We start from the raw sequence: 21,302 nt of genomic DNA on the forward strand, positions 1-21,302 counted from the left end.
CCCTCCCTGTTTTCCTTTCCCTGTTGCTTCATAACCTGGGTTGTGAGTAACTAAATCCACTTTCCCTTCTTCCCTTTCTTTCCCCTCTCTCCTCCCTGATGAAGGAACATTTATTCCGGAAGTAGGAACGTAAATTTTCGGTTGTTTTCTGTGTATCTATCGGCTGTACTGAGCTAAGTATTGGCCAGCCCCCCTATCTCTTTGTTAGTATTTGTTTTATATCCTGATTTAATTTGTTGAGAGGGTCAATCCTTACCTTTCAAAAATGTCACATAACATTATTTGTGATCTTCAAAATTTATCACAAAATTACAACTGCCAGAGCTGCAATGTTGTTCACTTTATTTATTTCATATTTTTAATTTTTTTTAAATTTTTGCTTACAGTTCTAAATACTACTAGATTTCATCATACTTTAATACAATTTAACTAAATTGCAGCATTTTCTTGTATAGAATATTGTTAAATTTACATATCAATACTACCACAGTTAATAATGTATTTGAATTCAGCTATCTTAAACAAGGCAATAAGACTTTGCACAGAACAATCAGTACTGTCGAATCTTTCCTTCTAATAAAATATTATTATTATTGTGAATTTTTAAATTTTTTTTACAAAAAATTTCTGCTGCATCACAGAATATATTTACAAACGATCATATTAAAGCTGCTTGTTGCGTACTTCTTGTAAGGGAAATCTGTGATGAAAACCCTGAATATAACTGAATTTCTATTTCAGAGCAGAAGACTAGTGCAAAATTGCACACTGTAATTAACAAAATGATTGTAAATGTTTCTGAAGAAAGTACACATGTGCAAAAATTTGTGTGCGGGCAAAAGAACAGCCTGCAAAGATCTACACAGCTTTTGTCATAGCAGCACAGATACTTCTTTAACATCTCAGCAGGCATTAGGATTTCATGCTCGTAGGTAGCTATGAATACTTGGTGATGCCGGTGTAGCAGTTCGTCCTATGCGCCTCCCTCTGAAATGAAAAAGTACATTCACTACAGCCTTATACACAAAGATACATCTACACAGAGGTTTAATCACATTTTTTACAGTTTGATATTGCCTATCAAATCTGTACACTATGTGTTACTGTCCACATGAAATAACATTCAAATAGTGGGGGCAGATAATGAAGGAGTCTAGATAGTATAAAACACTGAATTCCGAATTGTGTGTTAAGGGCTTATTTGACCTAGGTTATTGTATGTACATCTACTTGTGCTAAGCATTCACGGTTCTGTAAAACATTAATGAAGTTTGTATGTACCTTTTCTTTTTCTTCATACTGTATTTTTTTCCACTTCCGTTAACAATGCTTATCTTGTATTGAAATGGAATGGCTATATGGGTACAAAAGCACTGTAATGTAATATGCCACACTGTAATTTTGGAGTTTTGGTCCATTAGGAAAATTAATACATGTGAAAAATGCTGCGAAGAGACTGCTGAGAAGCGATGGTGAGTTATGTGGAGTGGCAACCGAGAGTGAAGTTGAATACCATGAATAAAATGGATAGTTGTCATGAGTTGCAGTGCCTCCAGTGGTGAATACTGTTGAAAACGAAATATCGTTACAAATGATTATTCATATTCGGCCGATTCAGACGCCATAGTTTCTTCATATCTGATAAAACAGGATTCCATTCTTTACTTAGCGAGTATCCATTATCACGATGAATGATAATATCTGCTTGTCTGATTTTGACAGATTATTTTAAAACACAATCCAAGTACCACAAAGCATTTGCAACTACTTGCATCTCATTGTATAGCATCATGTGTCCCTCTGTAAGGCAATGCTCAACCACCGCAGATTTATTTGGTTGTAATAATCGCGTATGGCGATGATGTTCAATACGCCTGTTATGACGTTATAAATAGTTTGGCCAATGTAAATTTTCCCGCACACACACACACACAGAATTTTGTAAACACCAGACTTCCTCAAACCTAAATCATCTTTAACAGAGCCAAGAAGTACTCGAATCTTAGCTGGTGGACGAAAACACATCTGATCTCGTATTTCTTCAAAGTCTACCTATCTTGGTGGACAGATTCCCAGCATATGGAGGGAAAGCCACAGACCTAAAGGTGTCTTCAGAAGGTTCAGGTAGAGGTCCAAACTCAAAAGCACATCGAATCTGTTGGTCCATATAGCCGTTATTATTGAACATGTCCTTAAGATGCTGCACCTCCCGTGATAAATTCTCAGCATCCGAGACAGCATATGCTCATTTAACCAAGGTCCGAAGGACTACTGTACATTGAAAAGGTGGATGGCAACTGGCAGCATGTAAATAGCTGTCAGTATGAGTCAGTTTCCTGTAAACACTGTGTCCAAGAGTTCCGTCTTCTTTTCTATGAACTAGTACATCCAAAAAAGGTAACTCTCCCTCCTTTTCAATTTCATTCGTGAATTTGATGTTTAGACAGAATGATGATTAGACAGGAGGTTTCTCACCTTTTGCATCAGTCTCGGCTTCCATAAAGTAACATTTCTTCAACTGAACGAGCAGCTATTCAGTCTATTAGAGAGGACCATGAATTGTTAATTTTACCAGCAGACAAAGGTAATGCTACCGTTTTAATCTCAAAGGCAAATTATGTGAATAAGATGTATGATTTACTTAAGGATATGTCATATCATATAGTACAGAAGGATCCCATGGATCACATAAAATGGACTACGATTTCACTTCTTCAGAAGTGTTCCTTACCTGAGAACACTATCAAAAAAACTACGTCCTGGTGTGGCCGTTCCACCTAGATTATACTGTTTGCCAAAGATCCATAAGGATGGGGTCCCACTGCGCCCTATTGTTTCTAATTTGGGTGCACCAACTTACGACTTAGCAAAATATTTAGCGTCGGCTCTCAGCTCTCATGTGGGTAAATGTAAACACCCTATTTCCAATTCCATTGTTTTTTATTCAGCGTTTTAAAGCTGCTTCATCTTTGTCCCTCTGATTTACTTGTTAGTTTTGATGTGGTGTCACTTTTTACTTGGGTCCCTCTTGAAGAGTCATTAATATTAATTAATGAAAAACGTGATGAGGAAATGACGAAGCTCTGCCGTCATGTTCTGATGTCCACATATTTTTTATTTGATGACAAATATTTTGAACAAACCGGTGGTGTCGCTATGGGGAGTCCTTTATCCCTCATAGTCATTAATCTTTTTATGGAGGACTTTGAGGACATAGTCCTGAAAACGTCTTTTTTGAAGGATTCGTGTTTTCTGGGATATGTTGACGATATGTTTCTTGTTTGGCGACATGGAATGGACTCTTTGCACCGGTTATTGGACCATTTTAATTGTCTTCATCCAAACATCAAATTCCCGATGGAAATTGAAAAGGGGGGAAATTACCTTTTTTGGATGTACTAGTTATAGAAAAGAAGACGGCTATACACATAACAGAATGAAAAGTGGTCACGGCAACTACGTCAGTCAATGTTACAGTGGTGATCTCTGCACAAGTCGCTGTAATTTCCTGGTGAAGTTCCTCCAGTGTGTGTGTAGCTTACATCAACAGACGTTACCTTTCATAGTCTCCCCCCCCCCCCTCCCCCCACCCCAAATTAAAGTCCCGGAGAACTGTCATCCAGGAAAGCTTGTATGGCTAGGTTGTGCCCCATCCTGTTGGTAGAAGACCTCTTCATCAGCTCCCTAAAGCACATGTATACCTGGCAAAACTGGTGTGCTTAATATTTCCAGGGACACTTCTCCAGTGACAGTAGTGTCAAAGAAAAAAAGTCCCACTAAGCCACTAGATGATAGTCCAAACCACACATGAGCCCATGGTAGATTGACCGCTTTATCCATATAAACATGCAGATTTTAAGGTTCCCAGTACACATTGTTATGCCGACTCACAGTTCCATTAAGTTCACATTGTGCCTCATCAAAATGTTCAAATGGCTCTGAGCACTATGGGACTTAACGTCTGAGGTCATCAGTCCCCTAGAACTTAGAACTACTTAAACCTAACTAACCTAAGGACATCACACACATCCATGCCCGAGGCAGGATTCGAACCTGCGACCGTGGCGGTCGCGCGGCTCCAGACTGCAGCGCCTAGAACCGCTCGGCCACTTCGGCCGGCATTGTGCCTCATCACTCCACACAACCTTCATCACAAATTGTTCGTCATCAGTTATCATTTGCTGATACCACACACAAAACTGCATTTGGCGATCAGAATCATCAACATTAATCGCGTGCAGTAATCATGAAATGTAAGCTTTCCATTTTGCAGCTTTCAGAATTCTTCGTACACTTGTACTGCTAACTCCCACTTTACGTGCACACTGCGTAGCAGACTTCTGTGGAGAATTAACAAACATTTCCATGAGAGCTGGTGAAGCAGGACTTGTGTACACTGTCTTCCTGATGTTCTTTTGTGAACATCACTAATGGTTCCTTGCAATTAAAACTTGTTAATGATGTGTTTAATTGTTAGGTGGGTTGACGGTTCTGTTTCAAACTTCCACCTCCACTGACATTGCACTTCAATGGCATTATCAAACTTGAAAAACCACTTCACGATACATTTTCGTTGCTCAAATGTCAAGCATGCTCCAGTCATCTTGTTTTTTCAATACCGAGATGAAAGTACTAACATATGTTAGCCAAGGACCATACTAAAACACACACTTATCTCAAATCGAATGACAATATCGCTCTCTCGACAGAGTCTGACAAAGAGTGTATACATTTTTCTGGCAGACTCTGTATTAACCATGCCTCTTTTCTGGCTCGGGTGGTGATCTGAGAGTTTGTACAGGTATCGGTCCATGTGTGTCGGTTTTTGACACATGTTTGTTGAGCGAGGTGGCTCAGTGGTTAGCACACTGGACTCGCATTCGGGAGGACAATGGTTCAATCCCGTCTCCGGCCATCCTGATTTAGGTTTTCCGTGATTTTCCTAAATCACTTCAGGCACATGCCGGGATGGTTCCTTTGAAAGGGCACGGCTGATTTCCTCCCCAATCCTTCCCTAACCCGAGCTTTCGCTCAGTCTCTAATGACCTCGTTGTCGACGGGACGTTAACCACTAACCACTAACCACCACCACCACCACCACATGTTTGTTTCCAGTTTTCACCATCCTTTGTGACCAGCACATCTAGAAATGGTAGTTGTTTGTCCTTTTCTACTTCCATGGTAAATTTTATGTTGGCATAGGGGCTATTCAAGCATCTTAGCAAGTCACCGTGGCTCCACACCTTAGGTTTACAAGGTGCCAAGTCCAGTGCCTGTGCTTCAAATTGTTCCATGAAGAAGCTACCACCACAGCTTTTCACAGAAATTGCCATTCCACATGAAAGAGCTTGGTGATATCTTGCGGGAAAATGAAACCACTGTGCTCCAGATAGTCAATGAGTGGGAGTTTGGCAGTTACATTAGAAGTATAACAGTCAAACACCCGGTGAAGTGACACATTGGAAAATGAAATGTTGGCTATGGCTTTCCAACCATACATTCCCAAACTGACAGACAGAATTGGCTGTATATTACGCAAACACAGCGTAATGACTATTTACAGTGCTGGTAACATACTGCATACAATGCACATGCAGAAAGGTTTAAGTTGGAACGACTGGACAATCAATCGACACCAGGATCACAGAACATAAGTGACATTGCAGGTTGGGGCAGGTGGAGAAAATGGCAGTGTGAGACTTTGATGAAAGTTTTGGGTGTAGAGGAGAGCTATCACATATTTGTTCAGAGAAGCTATAGAAATACACAAACATGAGAAAAGCTTTAACAAGAAAGAAGAAAGCCTCCAGGTAAATGGATTCTGGGTTCCTGTGCTGCAGCTAACGGCCATTGGAGGTAGTAAGAGGAGAACTGCACTGGAAATGATGTGGAGAAGCCCGTGGACGTTGATGTGAAATGTACATATAATTTGCAGCCATGAGCTCAGCTCCATTCCACTACCAGCAATGGAGGGTGAAGTTTTGACAATGCCACCTGCTCATCCTGCCGAAATGTCAGAAAAATCATCAGTCAAACCTTGGCTGAAGAACCCGAGACAGAAGCCAATAGGCATTTAGTCAAGAAGTGGTCCCAAAAGCCTTTAACAATTTTGTATTATCAAAAGTATTCACATATCACTTATAAACCTGACTCTTTTAATTCACCATCATTTAAAAGAGTTATACTTTGAACATAATAGTATCAACTGTCCCAATCCACTTCCCTAAAAGAAGTTATCATATTTACTGGAATCTAAGCCGCAGTTTTTTTCCGGTTTTTGTAATCCAAAAAAACCGCCTGCAGCTTAGAATCGAGTGCAAAGTGGAAGATGGAAGATGAGCTTTTTTCTCTGCCCCGAGTTTCGACCACTGCATTTTCATACATTATCCAATGAAGTAAATACAAATTCCGTATTGTTCATCTTCGAATGTAGCAGCTTTTCAATGTACTACGAAAATCCGACTGGTAAGACTGTTTGGGGTTTTTGTCAATGTGGCCAACTCTACATTCTGAATTTTTTACTATCTGTGAGAAGAGATGGTTGCTAATAGGAACTTTTATGAATTGTGAATCACATGCAATACTCTCTTCACCATAAGAATAATACGAATATAAACATTTTGCCATGTATTCTTTCATGTTTGCTGCTACCTCATTTAAATTCTGTCTGCCTAATAAACTACGAAACTAGAGTGAGACAACAGCAAATGCGGAAGAATATACATATCATGTCATGTTTATATTCGTATTATTCTTGTGCCTAATAGTGATACAGTCAGAAATGAAACGGCAATTGACTAGATTTTTAAATCTAAGATGACTAATTTCTGTGCGGAAAGTAATGTGCTAAAGAGGCGTCTGCAAAGATTATCAAACGGAGAAAATTTTTCGCTAAACTCTCGTTCAGAACATCATCTATCATGCGCAGTCTGTTATTTGGTCCTTGTTGATCATTATCAAAGAAAGCAGCAGTGTAAGTAACAACAAATAGCAGTCTCTTTGCCATTGTTTCGGTAAACAATTCCTCTTCCCACCCCCCACTCCCACCCGTTGTCAGCGGCGGTAGCGCGCACAAAAGCAAGCCGTACCGTGAGTGGTGACAGGCTGTAAACACTCATTATCAGAATGCGACCAACAATGCACGACGCGGTACACTAATGCATATTCAGCTCAGAGTGACGTTAACACCTATAACGAAGAGAACGGCACTTATGAGATCAAAGAAAAATAAGCAATCAATTCAAACCAGATGAAGCACGTGAAAAAAGGAAGGGTACCCGAATAAATACGAACGGAGCGTCTGATGCATAGCAATGGCTACCTGGTAAAGCTTAACTGCTAAGCTTACAACTCGAACCAAACTACCGTAGCTGTATCATTATTCATTCAACCTAAATTGTGTCTCATATTAAAATGGACCAACTTTGTTTCAATTTGGAGGTGCGGCCTTAAACGTTTCTCTCCCCTTGAATTTTGAGTCTCAAATTTCAGTTGCGGCTTAGATTAGAGAATTTTTTTCCCCCCTTGATTTCAAGTCTCATTGTTCAGGTGCGGATTAGATTCGAGTAAATATGGTACCCATCAATCCTGTTGTTGTCATCATGGTCTTCGGCCCAAAAACTAGTTTCTCACAAATGGTGAAAAAAGAATTCCTTAACAGAAAATAAATGGTTTGTTATCCATGTTGTTATTTAATCTCTGTAGTGGGATTTAAAATGTTGAAGGATGCTGGTAGGACAGTCAGTTTGGACTAGTCAGAAAAAGAATAACCCATAAACAGCTACCCCAGAGTGTATACAGACAGACCCATGTCAGTACTATTTATGTTGTAATTCAGGCCAATGTACATTATGTGTCTGCATCAGTTTCACAGCACATAACCACTCGAATGTCAGTTATAACTAACATAAAGTACACTGATTTATCTGTTTGTTATAATCTTACACAGTCCTTAACTTCTAATGAGAGCAGCTTTGCCCTTTTCTATTAGCTTACAACTTCCCGAATTCTGAACAATGAGCCTCCAATGTTTTTCTACAGGTTTACTACAATGTTTGCGATTTTCAAAACGTGAACGTCGTGTACCATATTCATCTCACTGATGCTTGTTAGTATGTTCATATTTTTCACAAGACATCTTTAATAAACCTTGTAAGTTAGGAGTACCAGTTTTATTACCTATTAAACTAACACTATGATACTGTAAGAGTGTCTAAAATAGGCTAGACACGATCTGCAGAAAGATGACTGCTTTATGCTTCAAATGTTACTATTAATTTTAATTTCAAAATTAAAAATTTGTTCAAAAGAATAAATTATGATAAAATTTTGAAAAAGTTATAAAATTTAGACTTCACCTGTAAGGCTCTCGGTTTGTTGCATCACTGAGATGTATGTTGTCTCTGGCAATATTGCGAGAAGCTGTTAATTTTGATTCAATAGACTGAAATCAAAATGAACCATTGATTCAACATACATTTTATATGATAGTCAAAAATAATTATGAAATAAAAATGATACAGAACAATTTTTAATTTAAGTCTGTTAAACTTTTTTTCTCACTGCTCTCTCTACAACAGGAAAATAATCTTACAAGCATTTGATTTTAATTCCAGACAACATATTTCAGTAAAATGGATGAGGCCTGCTGAAAATACCTTGCATTATTTGCTGTAGCTATACATATTACTAAATTAAAGCCCTTTGCTGCATTTTTCAGTCTGTATGTGAAGGCTAAACCTAGAAATTACTGTAGGTATTTTGATACAGTTTTCACCAATAGGTAGATTGACTCAGAAGAAAATTTGTATACATAATTTGTAATTATAGGATTAATGAGTGTGTAAATATTTTTATCTGTGCATATTTAACTGACATTTGGAGTGACATCTTGTGGCAATGATGGAAGCTACGAGCTGATCAACTATGGAGGAAATGGTATTTTTTTTGGGGGGGGGGGGGGGGGCGGCAAAGCAGCAAACAGTCACTGCAACTCCAGAGAGTAGTGAAGCTTGACCAGAGAGTCTATACACATCTATATACATATTAGAAATTAAAGTCTCCCATCATGTTTTTTCTGTCAGCATGGGAAGGCTAATCTCAGTGTCTGCTGTAGGGATTTTAATATAATTTTCACTAGTAGATAAATTGATTCAGGAAGAAGGTTTGTGTATATAATTTATTGCTGCTACAACAAAGATGGTAAAGAGGCAGAGATATTTAGTGTTGCCCATGTGAAGCTGAAGCAGGTCGCTAGTTATGTTACAATGTAAGATTGTCTTGTTATTTACATCATAAGTCCAATTATATTTGAATGTGCACCGCAACAATGATTATGAAAATTACATTTGGGGTCTTTCCTAATAGAATAAATAAACAATTTAAGACACATCATAAGTACTACAACTTGTCTTCTTAAATTATGTCTATTTACCTTATAATTTGTGGTAATGGAAAATTCTTGACAGAATAAATAACTTAAGGAATAAATGTAACAACCCACTGAACAGCTGGGATGCTGAATCATCAATAGGTACATGAACATGTGTGTGTGTGTGTGTGTGTGTGTGTGTGTGTGTGTGTGTGTGTGTGTGTGTGTGTGCACGCGCATGCTGATCATCCTCAAACCATTAAATGTTTCCTTTAGCGATCTGCGGAGACAGTGAACAGAGTCAGACCTATGCCTGAAGGCACATTTGTTGACTTCAGCAGTTGACGAATGTGCATTCTGGCATATGTAGGACTCTGTCAGTCTAGGATAACCACCACACGACACTGTGCGACATGTATATCTTTCTACAGCACTATTATCTTATTATCTACAAGGATAACTCCCATGCATTTCTCTTGAAAGCCGCAAGCATTAGGCTATTTGGAAAGAAAATACACATTTGCTTTGGACTGTAAAACTGTGGGTTTCATCTGGAAAGAAATGCATGTATAGATGTTTCCACTAATACAATGGCAACAATGAATTAAAATAGTGGCCCAAATATAATCACATATCATAAATCATGTGCCTTATCAACCCTCATAAGACAATTGTGCTACAGCAGTACTCTTCAAATTATCCCATAAAAAAGCAAAGGCTGGAAGTGCTACTCCATAATTGTGTTCTGCTAGTTAATATATCATCTGAAATGTGTTGTTTGATGCTTAACAGATGGGCTACTAGTAGAAATGGTTCTGTGGAGAGATGTTCGATGCCGTAAAATTCCCACAATATTTAACTGGCGCAGCTGACCGACATCTTTGGGTGCAGCAAACACACTGCAGAGCTGTTTACCAAAGCATCCTATTTGTGCCATTCTACAATGAAAACGTTCAGGTGTGAATGTGCCAAATTCAGTGACCAGCAGTGAAGAGTCCCTGCAAGCTGTAAATCTCCACTGCTTCTTTAACACTCTCCACACCAAGCTCATAAAATTTATGGGCCACTGGACTTCTGAAAATCGCCAAGCCTATAGAATTTATGGGCTACAGTGTTTTCAAGAAGTATCATCTCTTTGACGTCTTTGGACGAAGGTATGGGCTTCCAGGGATCTTAGTTCAGGCTTGCGTTCACAGATGGTGCAAGTAGTATCTTCTCTAGCGATGTTTGAGGACTAATAATTCTTCACACCAACGTTGGCATGCAACGCTTTATTCGCGTCAACGCCGGCACATGGCGAATTGTAGGTTTTCAGCTTTGTTCGAAACGGCATGGAGAGGTCTTTCCGATCAGGAAATAAGTGACTTACTCATGATGGAAGAGGTTTTAGCTGACACAAAGAATGAAGAAGAGGATGAGGAAGAGAATGGCATTTTTGAAGGTATATGAATTATTACTTATACATTAAGTGGTGTTGTTACTATTTACGCAAAAAAAAACTTATGCTGTGTCATGCATTTTGTTAGGCTTTGCGGCAATCGCACTGTCACAGGCTCTGTTACTCTTTTCAGTTGACGATCTGAACGAAATTAGCTCATCAGAAGGGGCTGGAAGTGATGATGAATGTCAGTACACACCACTTGATGTTCCCGCTGCTGAAGTTAATGTCTGGAGTAGAGCTGATTTTTTACCGTCTTTGCCTATCAACACAATGCCGAGAAAAATATTTGCAGACATCAATTCTGCAAGTTCGGTATTCGACTTTGCTAAAGTGTTTCTTACGAACGAAGATACCAGAGACTTGAAAGCACAAACAAATAAAAGAAACGCAGTAAAATGAACTGAAACTTCATTCATTATTGAGTTCATGGAAGCCAGTAACGTTGACTGAAATGAGATGTTTCTTGGGCATCGCTTTCCATATGTGCATTTCCAGAATGGCAGATCACTGGTGCTCTAATCCAGTTGTAAGTTGCAATGTTTGTCCGCATATAATGAGTCATTTGCAGTATAATCAGACACTTTCTTACTTACATCTCACTGATAATCGCAAGCAAAAAAAGCCAGGAGGAGGAGGATTTCATCCACTCTTCAAAATCCTTCCTTACTACAACAGACTGAGGGAATGTTGTATCCGGGAATATCGTCCATCAGAAAAACTTACCACATATAAAGGTATATGCCCATTTCGAGGTCGTGTAAGTTTTTCGAGTGTACATACAGAACAAAACTCACAAATACGGCTTGAAGCTGTACATTGTTGCAGAAGCAAGCAGTGATTATGTCCTCAATTTTGAAGTGTATGCTGGAAAGCTGGCGCTCGACAACGCATCATCGGAAGTTATGTTGAGGCTCCTGTCTGAAGGCAATCTGTTGCATAAAGGCCACACTGTGTACTTAAACAGATTTTATTCGAGTCCAGATCTGTTTCAGCGGTTGGCTCAAGCAGGAACTGGTGCTGCAGGCACTGTGAGCAATTCTAGGAGAGCAACGCCCCAAGATTTAGTAGAAACTAAACTACAGAAGGGAGAAATGACATACAGACGTAGAGGTAATGTGTTGGCAATGAAATAGAAGGACAAGAGAGATGTGTATTCATTATCAACTAAACATATGGCATCATTTGGTACACACACAAAAAGGGATGGCACATTTGTACTGACGCCACTTCAAGTTCTAGATTACAATTGCAACAAGGCTGGGGTCGACCTTGCAGACCAACGCTTACAATACAATGCATTTCGACACAGGACAGTAAAATGGGGGAGGAAGATGTATTTTCACCTGCTGCTTATGGGAGTGTCAAATTCATTCTTGTCATACAATTTGGTGCACCACAAAAAAATGACAATCACTGACTTTCTGATAACACTTGCAGCTGAGTTCACTCAGGAGGAAGCACAAGAAGTCGCTGGTACAATTGTACAAAGTGGAACTGTGAGCAGATTATCACAAAGACATTTTCTGCAGTACATACCATCAACATCCAAAAAGTATGCTGCAAGTGTGTGTCATATATGCAGCTCCAGGAGCAAGAAAGGAACTGGAAAAGCTTCCTGCAAAGAAACGCGGGTACCAATGTGAGCAGTGTGGTGTTGCATTGTGTATGCAATCTTGTTTCAAAATATACCACACAAAGAAACCTTATGACTCTGTGTGAGAACTGCGTTGAGGAATATAAAGAGTGTATATAAATAAAATATTTTCACTTTATAAAATGTTTACTGTATTTAATTTGAATATATGACTTTTTTTAAATTTACAAAAACATGGCAGTTAATTATGTGATTACCTTCAAACACTATTAAATACAACATAAACATCTCACCATAATTTAAAAGTAGAAGGAAGTAGAATTTAAATGGTTGGCTATTTGTCAACATATATTAACGAATGATACCCCACAGCAGGTCTCTAAATATTGATAAAGTTGTCTGGTTTCTGGAGCCGGGTACATAGAATAGGGCTGGAACAGAGTGTTAATAGCACTTGTCCAGTATGAACCAGATATTTTGGTGTTTTAATAGTCCATATTGCACCCCATCCTGAATCAATGCTTGGTCACTGCAAATTTCTCTGGCTGGTCCAGAAGTGTTCAACACATCTGTCTTCCACAGTGCGAAAAGTCTGTCCAATATGTGACATCCTGCAGTTACAGGGAATCTTCCAGACACCAGGCTTTCTCAAATCAAAATTTTATTTCATTGGACCAAGAAGGATGGACAAAAGATGAATTTAAATTTATATTGCTTCAGTAATCTTCATATCACCAAAGAAATACTGCCATAGTATTGCAAGACGACCATTCCTCTTTGTTTTCTCTTTCTTCCAGCTCTTCACTTTATCTATTATGTGCCGAATGCCCATTCAGAATATCCATCCTGTAAGAATATGGTACGAAATAGGCATCGATGGTTAGATAAACTGTCTGAATCTGATATGGCCGTCCTCTGTGGACCAACATCCTAAGCATGTAACTTCACTGTGCAGGACAGTGACAGTCGGTGGCCTTTAAGGATAAGTTTGTATGTGTAGGTTTACGTACACAGTGTGACCCAGGATGCCATCCTCTTTCTCCACACCAAAATATCCAGCAGCTATAGTTCACCATTTTTCCATTTCCACTATAAACTTGACATCTGAATGAAGATAATGTAAAAAAGCATCCAGTGATCAAGTGCTGTGGGGCCAGATTATGAAGGTGTAACCCCCATATTACCAAAAGCACACAGGTTTCAAAACCACTGAATGGAGTGCTCTCACTTCAAAATTTTGCATAAAAAAATTAGCCACAATAGGTGATAAGGGAAGACCCATTGCCAACCTGTCAGTCTATTAAAAGTATTGGTCACTGAATAAAAATTCGGTGTAGGTGAGCACATGCTTTAATAAAAAACCAGTTTCTCTTTTCGCCAATGAGTAATACTGATTCCTGCAGTGGCACTCAAATGAAAACAGACACCACGTCAAAACTAATGAGAATATCTTATGGTGCCAGTCGTAAGTTCTTGTGCAGATTAACAAAGTCTTCTGAGTTGTGGCTGTGGTGCTCACATTTTCTACCAAAGTATTCAACTGGGCTCCCAGAAATCTCTGGATAAGAAATCCAATTCCCACTGAGTCTGATGAATCCTCTCCCTCACACTGCATGGGCAGCTCATTTTTTAATTCTGTTGGCGGCTGCAGAGTTTATAAAGTATGTTATCTTAGGGAAGGTTGGAATAATTCTAAGATCTCGGGATTGTAATAAGAACGCAAGGATACACAGCAATCTACTCTTCCTATTCCTAAGTTTATCAAACTTATTCAATTCTTTCACTGTCTCCTCCCCATATAGATGCAGGATGTGTTGCCTGAGACTTCCCTGATGAACTAGTTGTAGGAATGGTACTTGGGGGAGACATCAGATGTCATAGTGTAATTCCCATAATATTTTACTAGTGCAACTAACTGACATTTTCAGGTGTGGCGACACACTGCTGAGCTGCGACTGAAACCTCCTATTTCTTCCAGTCTAAGAAGAAAATCTGCCAGTGTGAATTCTCCAAGTTCGGTTATCAACAGCAAGGATTTCCTGATTGATAGCAGAAGTGACAGCTATGCCACCTGTCAGACAAAGAACTAATAGTATTGGCACACACAATCATAGTGTGTTCTGCCATCACCTGCTGCAGTGCGCTCTGGCTGGAGTCACATGCTGATATACAGAGTGGGGCAAATAAAAGTGGCCCGGAGAAGTGGATATGATTGGAAGTGAATTTGTGGCAGCATTAATAAGGGAGGAAAAAGACCTACTGTTACTTCCAACAGGATGGAGCAACTGCCCATACAGCCGGCCAAACCTTTGAGCACATTTACACACAATCTTCACCCTTGACAGAGTTGTTAGCAGAGGTCAGTCTGGTTGCAGCCCTGACTGGCCACCCAGGTCCCCTGATCTGTCAGTATGTGATTACTCTGTGTGACGAGCCCTAAAGTCTAAGGTGTGTCATAGTGAGCCTCACTGTCTTCAAGAACTGCAGCAGACTGTAATAATTCCAGCGATCCAGCTTTGATTCACCTTGAGCAACTTGCTGACCATGGCCCAAAAGTTCTGAGAGGTGAAAGGAGATCACTTTCAACATCAGCTTTAGTACTGTATTTCCTTCCCTCTGCTGTGTTTCTTTGTACTTTGGAACTCTCTTCTCTGGGCCACTTTTAATTGCCCACCTTCTACAGGTCTGTCCCAATGTGTGCCCACACTTGCTGTTGTCACCCGAGTACCTATGTTGCCACTGAAGTGTCATCCTTGTGTGACGAACAGTTCCCTTTTGTAGTCGCTGTGATTTTAACATGGCCACTGCTGGATCCCACACTGTGCTCAGTTGGTATCTCATGTGTCTATTCAGCAGATTTGTCGAGCTATAAATTTACATCACTTCTTTAATAATACTGTTCCAGTGCTAAGGTGCTGACGAGAGAATTTTGGCAGTAGTCCACACCGTGGGAATTTCATCTTGCCGGAGCACCACTTTGACAATGATCTGAAGTACAAAAAAAAACACACATTAAAACCACGGATTTTCAAAACGAAGGTATATCAGACCCTGGCATGTCATCTAATGTTGAAGATGTATAAAAACTGTTCTACTGCTTTCAATTCAATGTGTATTTGTACATAAAATATGAGTGTACATCTCAATTCCTTAATAAAAGTTATATGATCCAGAAAAAGTCTACTTTCTACACAAATAAAAAGTTGTGTCGTCATGTCAAAAACAAAATAAATACAATATAATTGTACTTAAAAAGACTGTGCTTACAAAAACTGGATTATTTATGGTTCAGTAACATTGAGCCTCAAGCAATAAATTATTAATTATGATTAAAAGGATACACAAAAGGGGGAAAATATTGTATAAATACAACAGAGATTGCAAGAGGCTGCAAATAAAATAAAGTTGCAGGAGTTTAGATTCCACAAACAAGTAGAGTACTGTGTGATAGAAAATTCAAAACGAAGCACTGAATATTGTTCCGTTAATGGTGCTCCCAATAAAACACTGATTAGTTAGGAAATTCATTGCAGTTATAAGCAGTAGCTGGAATAACACAAACATAAACAACAGGTGCAAGGAAAAGGGGGAAGGTAAAAATAAATAAATGTGTCCGAGGAAATAAAGCTGATGCACAAGCCAGAATTCAGTAAACTGACCAGATTAAGACTTTGAGAAAGACGAGTGGTCCCCAAATCAAATACATACATTGACACAAGCACTTTCTTCTTCAATGCCGTTAATGCATACGATTCTAGGAAAACAGTATGCATAGATTGACTAATTATTTATTTAAAACTATTCTGAAACTCTCATGGAAAGGATATGTAATCCCAACCATGAAAGAGGGAATGATGAGAACATGGTTGCCAAAATGACAGGGAAAAATACGTAATTGCTAGATTTTGAAACTAACACTGGTAAAGAGAAAAATAAATGAGAAAGGGAATTCTAAGAGGTAAGAACACCAGACTATAGAGATGTCAGCTCTGTCCCTATTGTCCTCATTTGACAAATGGCCATAAAGATTGGTGCTCTCATGGCCCACATATTTTTAGTGTCTTATTGCAAATCATTACCATTGTTTCACATTTAAAATTCCCCTCACTGCTTGATCTCTCTGTCATCATCTTTTCTTCCTTCTACTATATTTCTAACTTTTTTATATTTCATCTTTCACAAAAATGTGTTCAACCATCTCTTACATCTCTTAATCTATACATATGGCAATTATTTACACTATGATGAACTAAACAGCTCTTCTTTCAGAGCACATTTATAGTCAACTAGCTTCTCATTTTGTCAGTGAAACCAGGAGTGTCATTCAGCTGCCCATCGATTTTTAACTTTTTTCTCATCTTAATTTCTAAGGGAGGGTCTCCTTTTAATGCTGCTGTCTTTATGCTATATACTTTTTACATTCTGAGGCAAGGCTTTCAGTGGATAATTTTCTTTGCACCAGCTAGTTTTAGTTTTGTTATAAGCAAGTTCCATGGGTCAAAAATGTAATTCTCATTATGATACGAAATGGGCCAGGTAGTTTATGATTGTAATACATTTTCTCAGTAAAAATATGAAAATATGCTCACCACTCATCTCATAGTAGTCTTTTACTAATCCAAAGCAACATTTATTCATCAACCATATGCTGATTTATACTTAACTCTATGTGAAACCTCACTTCCTCTCTATTGCTCACATTATATGACTTTTGGAATTTCTGATAAGTGTGGCCATTTTATCTGTTTTTATGTGAGCATTATACAAAGTTTCCAGAATGAAATTTTCACTCTACAGCGGAGTGTGCGCTGATATGAAACTTCCTGGCAGATTAAAACTGTGTGCCCGACCGAGACTCGAACTCGGGACCTTTGCCTTTTGTGGGGAAGTGCTCTACTGGCAGAAGTAAAGCTGTGGGGACCGGGCGTGAGTCGTGCTTTGGTAGCTCAGATTGTAGAGCACTTGCCCACGAAAGGCAAAGGTCCCGAGTTCGAGTCTCGGTCGGGCACACAGTTTTAATCTGCCAGGAAGTTTCATTACACAAAGTTCTTTATTGATGACAATAACTTCTCTACTAAAGTGTCACTGATACACTCACACTTTGTCAAAAATTGTTGCAGTCACAAAATAGTTGAAAAACTATTACAGGGTTTGCACACATTTTGCAGTCCCCCTCCCTTCTGTCACTGACATCTTTATTTTTTTTTTTTGTATCTTGAGCTCAAATATTGCATAGCTTAGTTTTTTTTCTGTAGGGACCACCTGTGTGAAATTTTATTCAAACTGGAAATGGTAAATTTTATTCAAACTGGAAATGATCACTAGTCCACTTCATGTAGAACAATCATCTAGACAGACTTGTGCTCTTTGTCCTTTTCAAGAGCAATACGAATATTGAAAGTTTTCCACACTACTCCATTCCAAGTGTTTCACATGTAGTTACTGTTGAAAACATGCAGTTGCACATGAGACTGGCAATGAAGCACATATGTATTTTAAAAGTTGAAGAGTGATTTCAGACACAAGAAGAAGTGTTACATGATAAAAATGAAGGAGTGGAGCAAACTATTATACAACAAAATTAACACCAAAAATAGAGATGCTGCCAAAAATGATAACTTTGTGGAGAAATAATATCATCAGTATATTAGAATCATACACATGCTCTTCTTTGAGATAATTCCACACACATTTTAAACTTCAATACTTTATGCTGTGAGTAGTTTAAAGGTAATATTAATCACTTTAATTTCAAAGCCTCATCTGTCTCTCTCAACAACTTACATCTGTATTTGTGAGCGAGATTTCAGCATTACACAATTTAACACTGTAATTAACTACCAATTACTGTTCACTATCTATTTAGTTTTCATTTTGATATCATATACTGCCTTGTCTAATCTTCTCATTCTTGGATGTAGTACTGTACACTCTTGATGCTGCAACCTTTACATTTTTCATTTTGTACCCATTTCCTCTGATACTCTGTATCTCATCTTAATATTTACATATAATGCCTTCACGTCAGTTATACTAAGTGCACACAATTTCTCAAGAGGTTCAGTTTCAACCAATTTTCCCAAACTAAGCTCTGTACTTATACATACATTTTTTATTTCTTGGAATTGTTCTCTCTTACATCATTCTCATTTTATCTCACTACAACCATTTCAGTAATCCATTTACTTCACTACTAACTCGTATCTGCATTAACTTTTCCCTCTGTTCCTCTTTTTTTTTCAGGCTCTCATACATCTGGATGAACATACAAAACTCACAAGTACGGTACAACAGTAAACAGCGTATTTTTAAGTTAGGCATAATAATGAAGCACACCAGCCTCAGATTTATCTGTGTCTCTGAAGAGATGTTTGAATTTTTCCCTCTTAAACACACAAACTAAGAACTTGCATATTGCAAAGCAGTTATTCTAACAGATTTTCTGCAGCTGCCGCCACACACTGCATGGAGTTTAGCAGGATTGCCACAAGTTCCCCCAAGTGAAATTTCCTGATTGCCAGACAAGTTTTAGCATTTTTCCCTGCCAAATTTTTAGATATCAAGGGTACCGTATTTACTAGAATATAAGCCACACTTTTTATCCGGTTTTTGTAATACAAAAAACCGCCTGCGGCTTAGAATCGAGTGCAAAGTAAGCCGAAGTTCTGAAAAATGTTGGTAGGTGCTACTACAACTAACGTCTGCTATCGAATATATGTATTGCTACACAGGCATGCTTCGCAGGTACAAAGATAAATACTGGCGCCAAAACCTCTGCGCCAGTAAAAAAAAAGGGGGGGGGGAGGGGGTGGAAGATGAGCTTTTTTCTCCGCCTCGAGTTTCGACCACTGCATTTTCATACATTATCCAACGAAGCAAATACAAATTCCGTAGTGTTCATCTTCGAATGTAGCAGCTTTTCAATGTACTACGAAAATCCGACTGGCAAGACTGTTTGCGATGGTTGTCACTATGGCCAACTCTACGTTCTGAATTTTTTCCTACCTGTGAGAAGAGATGGTTATTAATAGGAACTTTTATGAATTGTGAACCACATGCAGTATTCTCTTCGCCATAAGAATAATACGAATATAAACATTTTGCCATGTATTCTTTCGTGTTTGCTGCTATCTCATTTAAATCCTGTCTGCCTAACAAACTACTAAACTAGAGTGAGACAACAGCAAATGCCTAATAGTGATACAGTCAGAAATGAAGCACGGCAATTGAATAGATTTTTAAATCTAAGATGACTCTAATTTCTGAGCAGAATGTAATGTACTAAAGAGGCTTATAGTCGAGTAAATACGGTAAGTTGACAAAAAAAGTAGACTTCTGTACTTCTAAACGTATGAGTGAAATTCTTAAATACTAACATCAACTTCTTTTGTAATGAACTGGTTTTAGATGGAGAAAGTAAATCCAAATGGTATATATGTTTTATTAAGACCACTGATGTTATTTTACTTCAATAAAGTGAAACACATTTGGTGACAAAAATACACATTTTGTTGGAGTCATGAGACAGATTTAAAATACCTTACCTGCTTTCAGAAATAACCTAAGGAGAAAGTAGGCCTCTTGAAAGAAATGTATAATGTGGGGAACAGTTGTGTAAACCAACACTATAGGTAATGACCAATAAAATGTTGGTTCTACTATGTTCGTTATTGTCAGTTATTGCTCACTTTGTTATGTCTATTATTCTACAGGTATTGTGTAATTTTTCTTACAAGAAATACATGAGTAAATAGCGTACAAACTGCCAGGGACTGCCACAGTTTTCTTCTCTTTATCATCCATACATTCTAATACATAAACTACTTTTGAAGTGCCAAAATGTACTAGAATAAACAAAATATCTACAAAATGCCACACTGTACAATGAACATGCGGTGAGACTTTTGCAATTCCTGAAATCCATTGCCTGTGGGCTCTGGCCTGCCGAGGAACACCACAGTCCTGGGTCCATGGAAAAACCATGAAAACCCGCCACATTACGCCACAAACACAGACCCAGCCTGCAGGCAGATTGGCGAGAATATATCCGACAGGCAGGGGCCACACATTAGTGGGAAACTATGGGCTTCAGATCGGCAGGCCTGATCCATTAGAGATACCTACAGAAATGGCCTGCAGAGTTGGTCTGTCGTGAAAGTCCACTCATGTGGTCAGCTTATTCATGTATCACAGACACCATGTTGATGAAATGAGACTGCGGTGATCATCCACACAACAGATAACTTGCGAAATATTCTGAGAATCAATACTAATGAGGATAGGTAGCAACACTCTCACAATGAAATTTTTGGCCATAGCTTTTGACTGAAAATGAGAGTGCACACACAATCACTCAGACACAACTCGTGCAGACATGACCGTTGTCTTCGGCCACTGCATTAACAAATCAGATCCAAACAAACCACTCCTCACGCCCCCCCCCCCCCCCACCTGTCATCGGCTGCTACTAAGCTAGCAGCAAGTAGTGGTGGCAGCAAACACTGACTGTAAGCTGAGGGAAGGGGAGGGGTGGGAAGGGGAGAAGCAATAAGAAAGAGAGAGTAGGGGAAACTGTGCATGTACTAAGCTGCACCCAGCCAGCGACAAAGCATGACATTTCAGTAAGCAACAATTTCATGCTACTGAGACAAAAATGAAAATTTTCCAGTGGTTTTTCCCCCCAAATTACCCTGATTTTTCCCTGATACATTTGAAATTCCCTGATTTTTCCCTGATACATTTGAAATTCCCTGATTTTCAGAACTTGTGGCAACCCTTTTTATTAAAGGTCAGCAGTTAATACGAAAGAACAAACATTTATTGTGGTATAAGTGGTTACAGTACTTTACACACCCACACAAACACTCAATTTTTTTTACAATAAATAATAAATGCCC

The 21,302-nt window shown here is 38.7% G+C and overlaps 1 protein-coding gene across 7 annotated transcripts in view; it reads right to left on the reverse strand.

Annotated features, from left to right (window-relative positions):
* Positions 1-325: 325 nt before the first annotated feature.
* Positions 326-21,302, reverse strand: part of LOC126335214 (nuclear distribution protein nudE-like 1) — a 161,136-nt gene continuing 140,159 nt past the window's right edge. For 3 of the 7 annotated variants that reach the window (XM_049998237.1, XM_049998235.1, XM_049998236.1), the window contains exons 8-9: positions 8,358-8,443; positions 326-987 (exon numbers count right to left, since the gene is read on the reverse strand). In XM_049998237.1, coding sequence (XP_049854194.1) covers positions 921-987; positions 8,358-8,443 — 153 coding nt within the window. In that variant the 3' untranslated portion in view covers positions 326-920. Of the gene's footprint in view, positions 988-8,356; positions 8,444-21,302 lie in introns of those variants that run through there. The other 4 variants (XM_049998241.1, XM_049998240.1, XM_049998239.1 and 1 more) reach the window with 2 other exon arrangements.

Source organism: Schistocerca gregaria, chromosome 2 (assembly GCF_023897955.1).
Source record: "Schistocerca gregaria isolate iqSchGreg1 chromosome 2, iqSchGreg1.2, whole genome shotgun sequence".
NCBI lineage: Eukaryota > Metazoa > Arthropoda > Insecta > Orthoptera > Acrididae > Schistocerca > Schistocerca gregaria.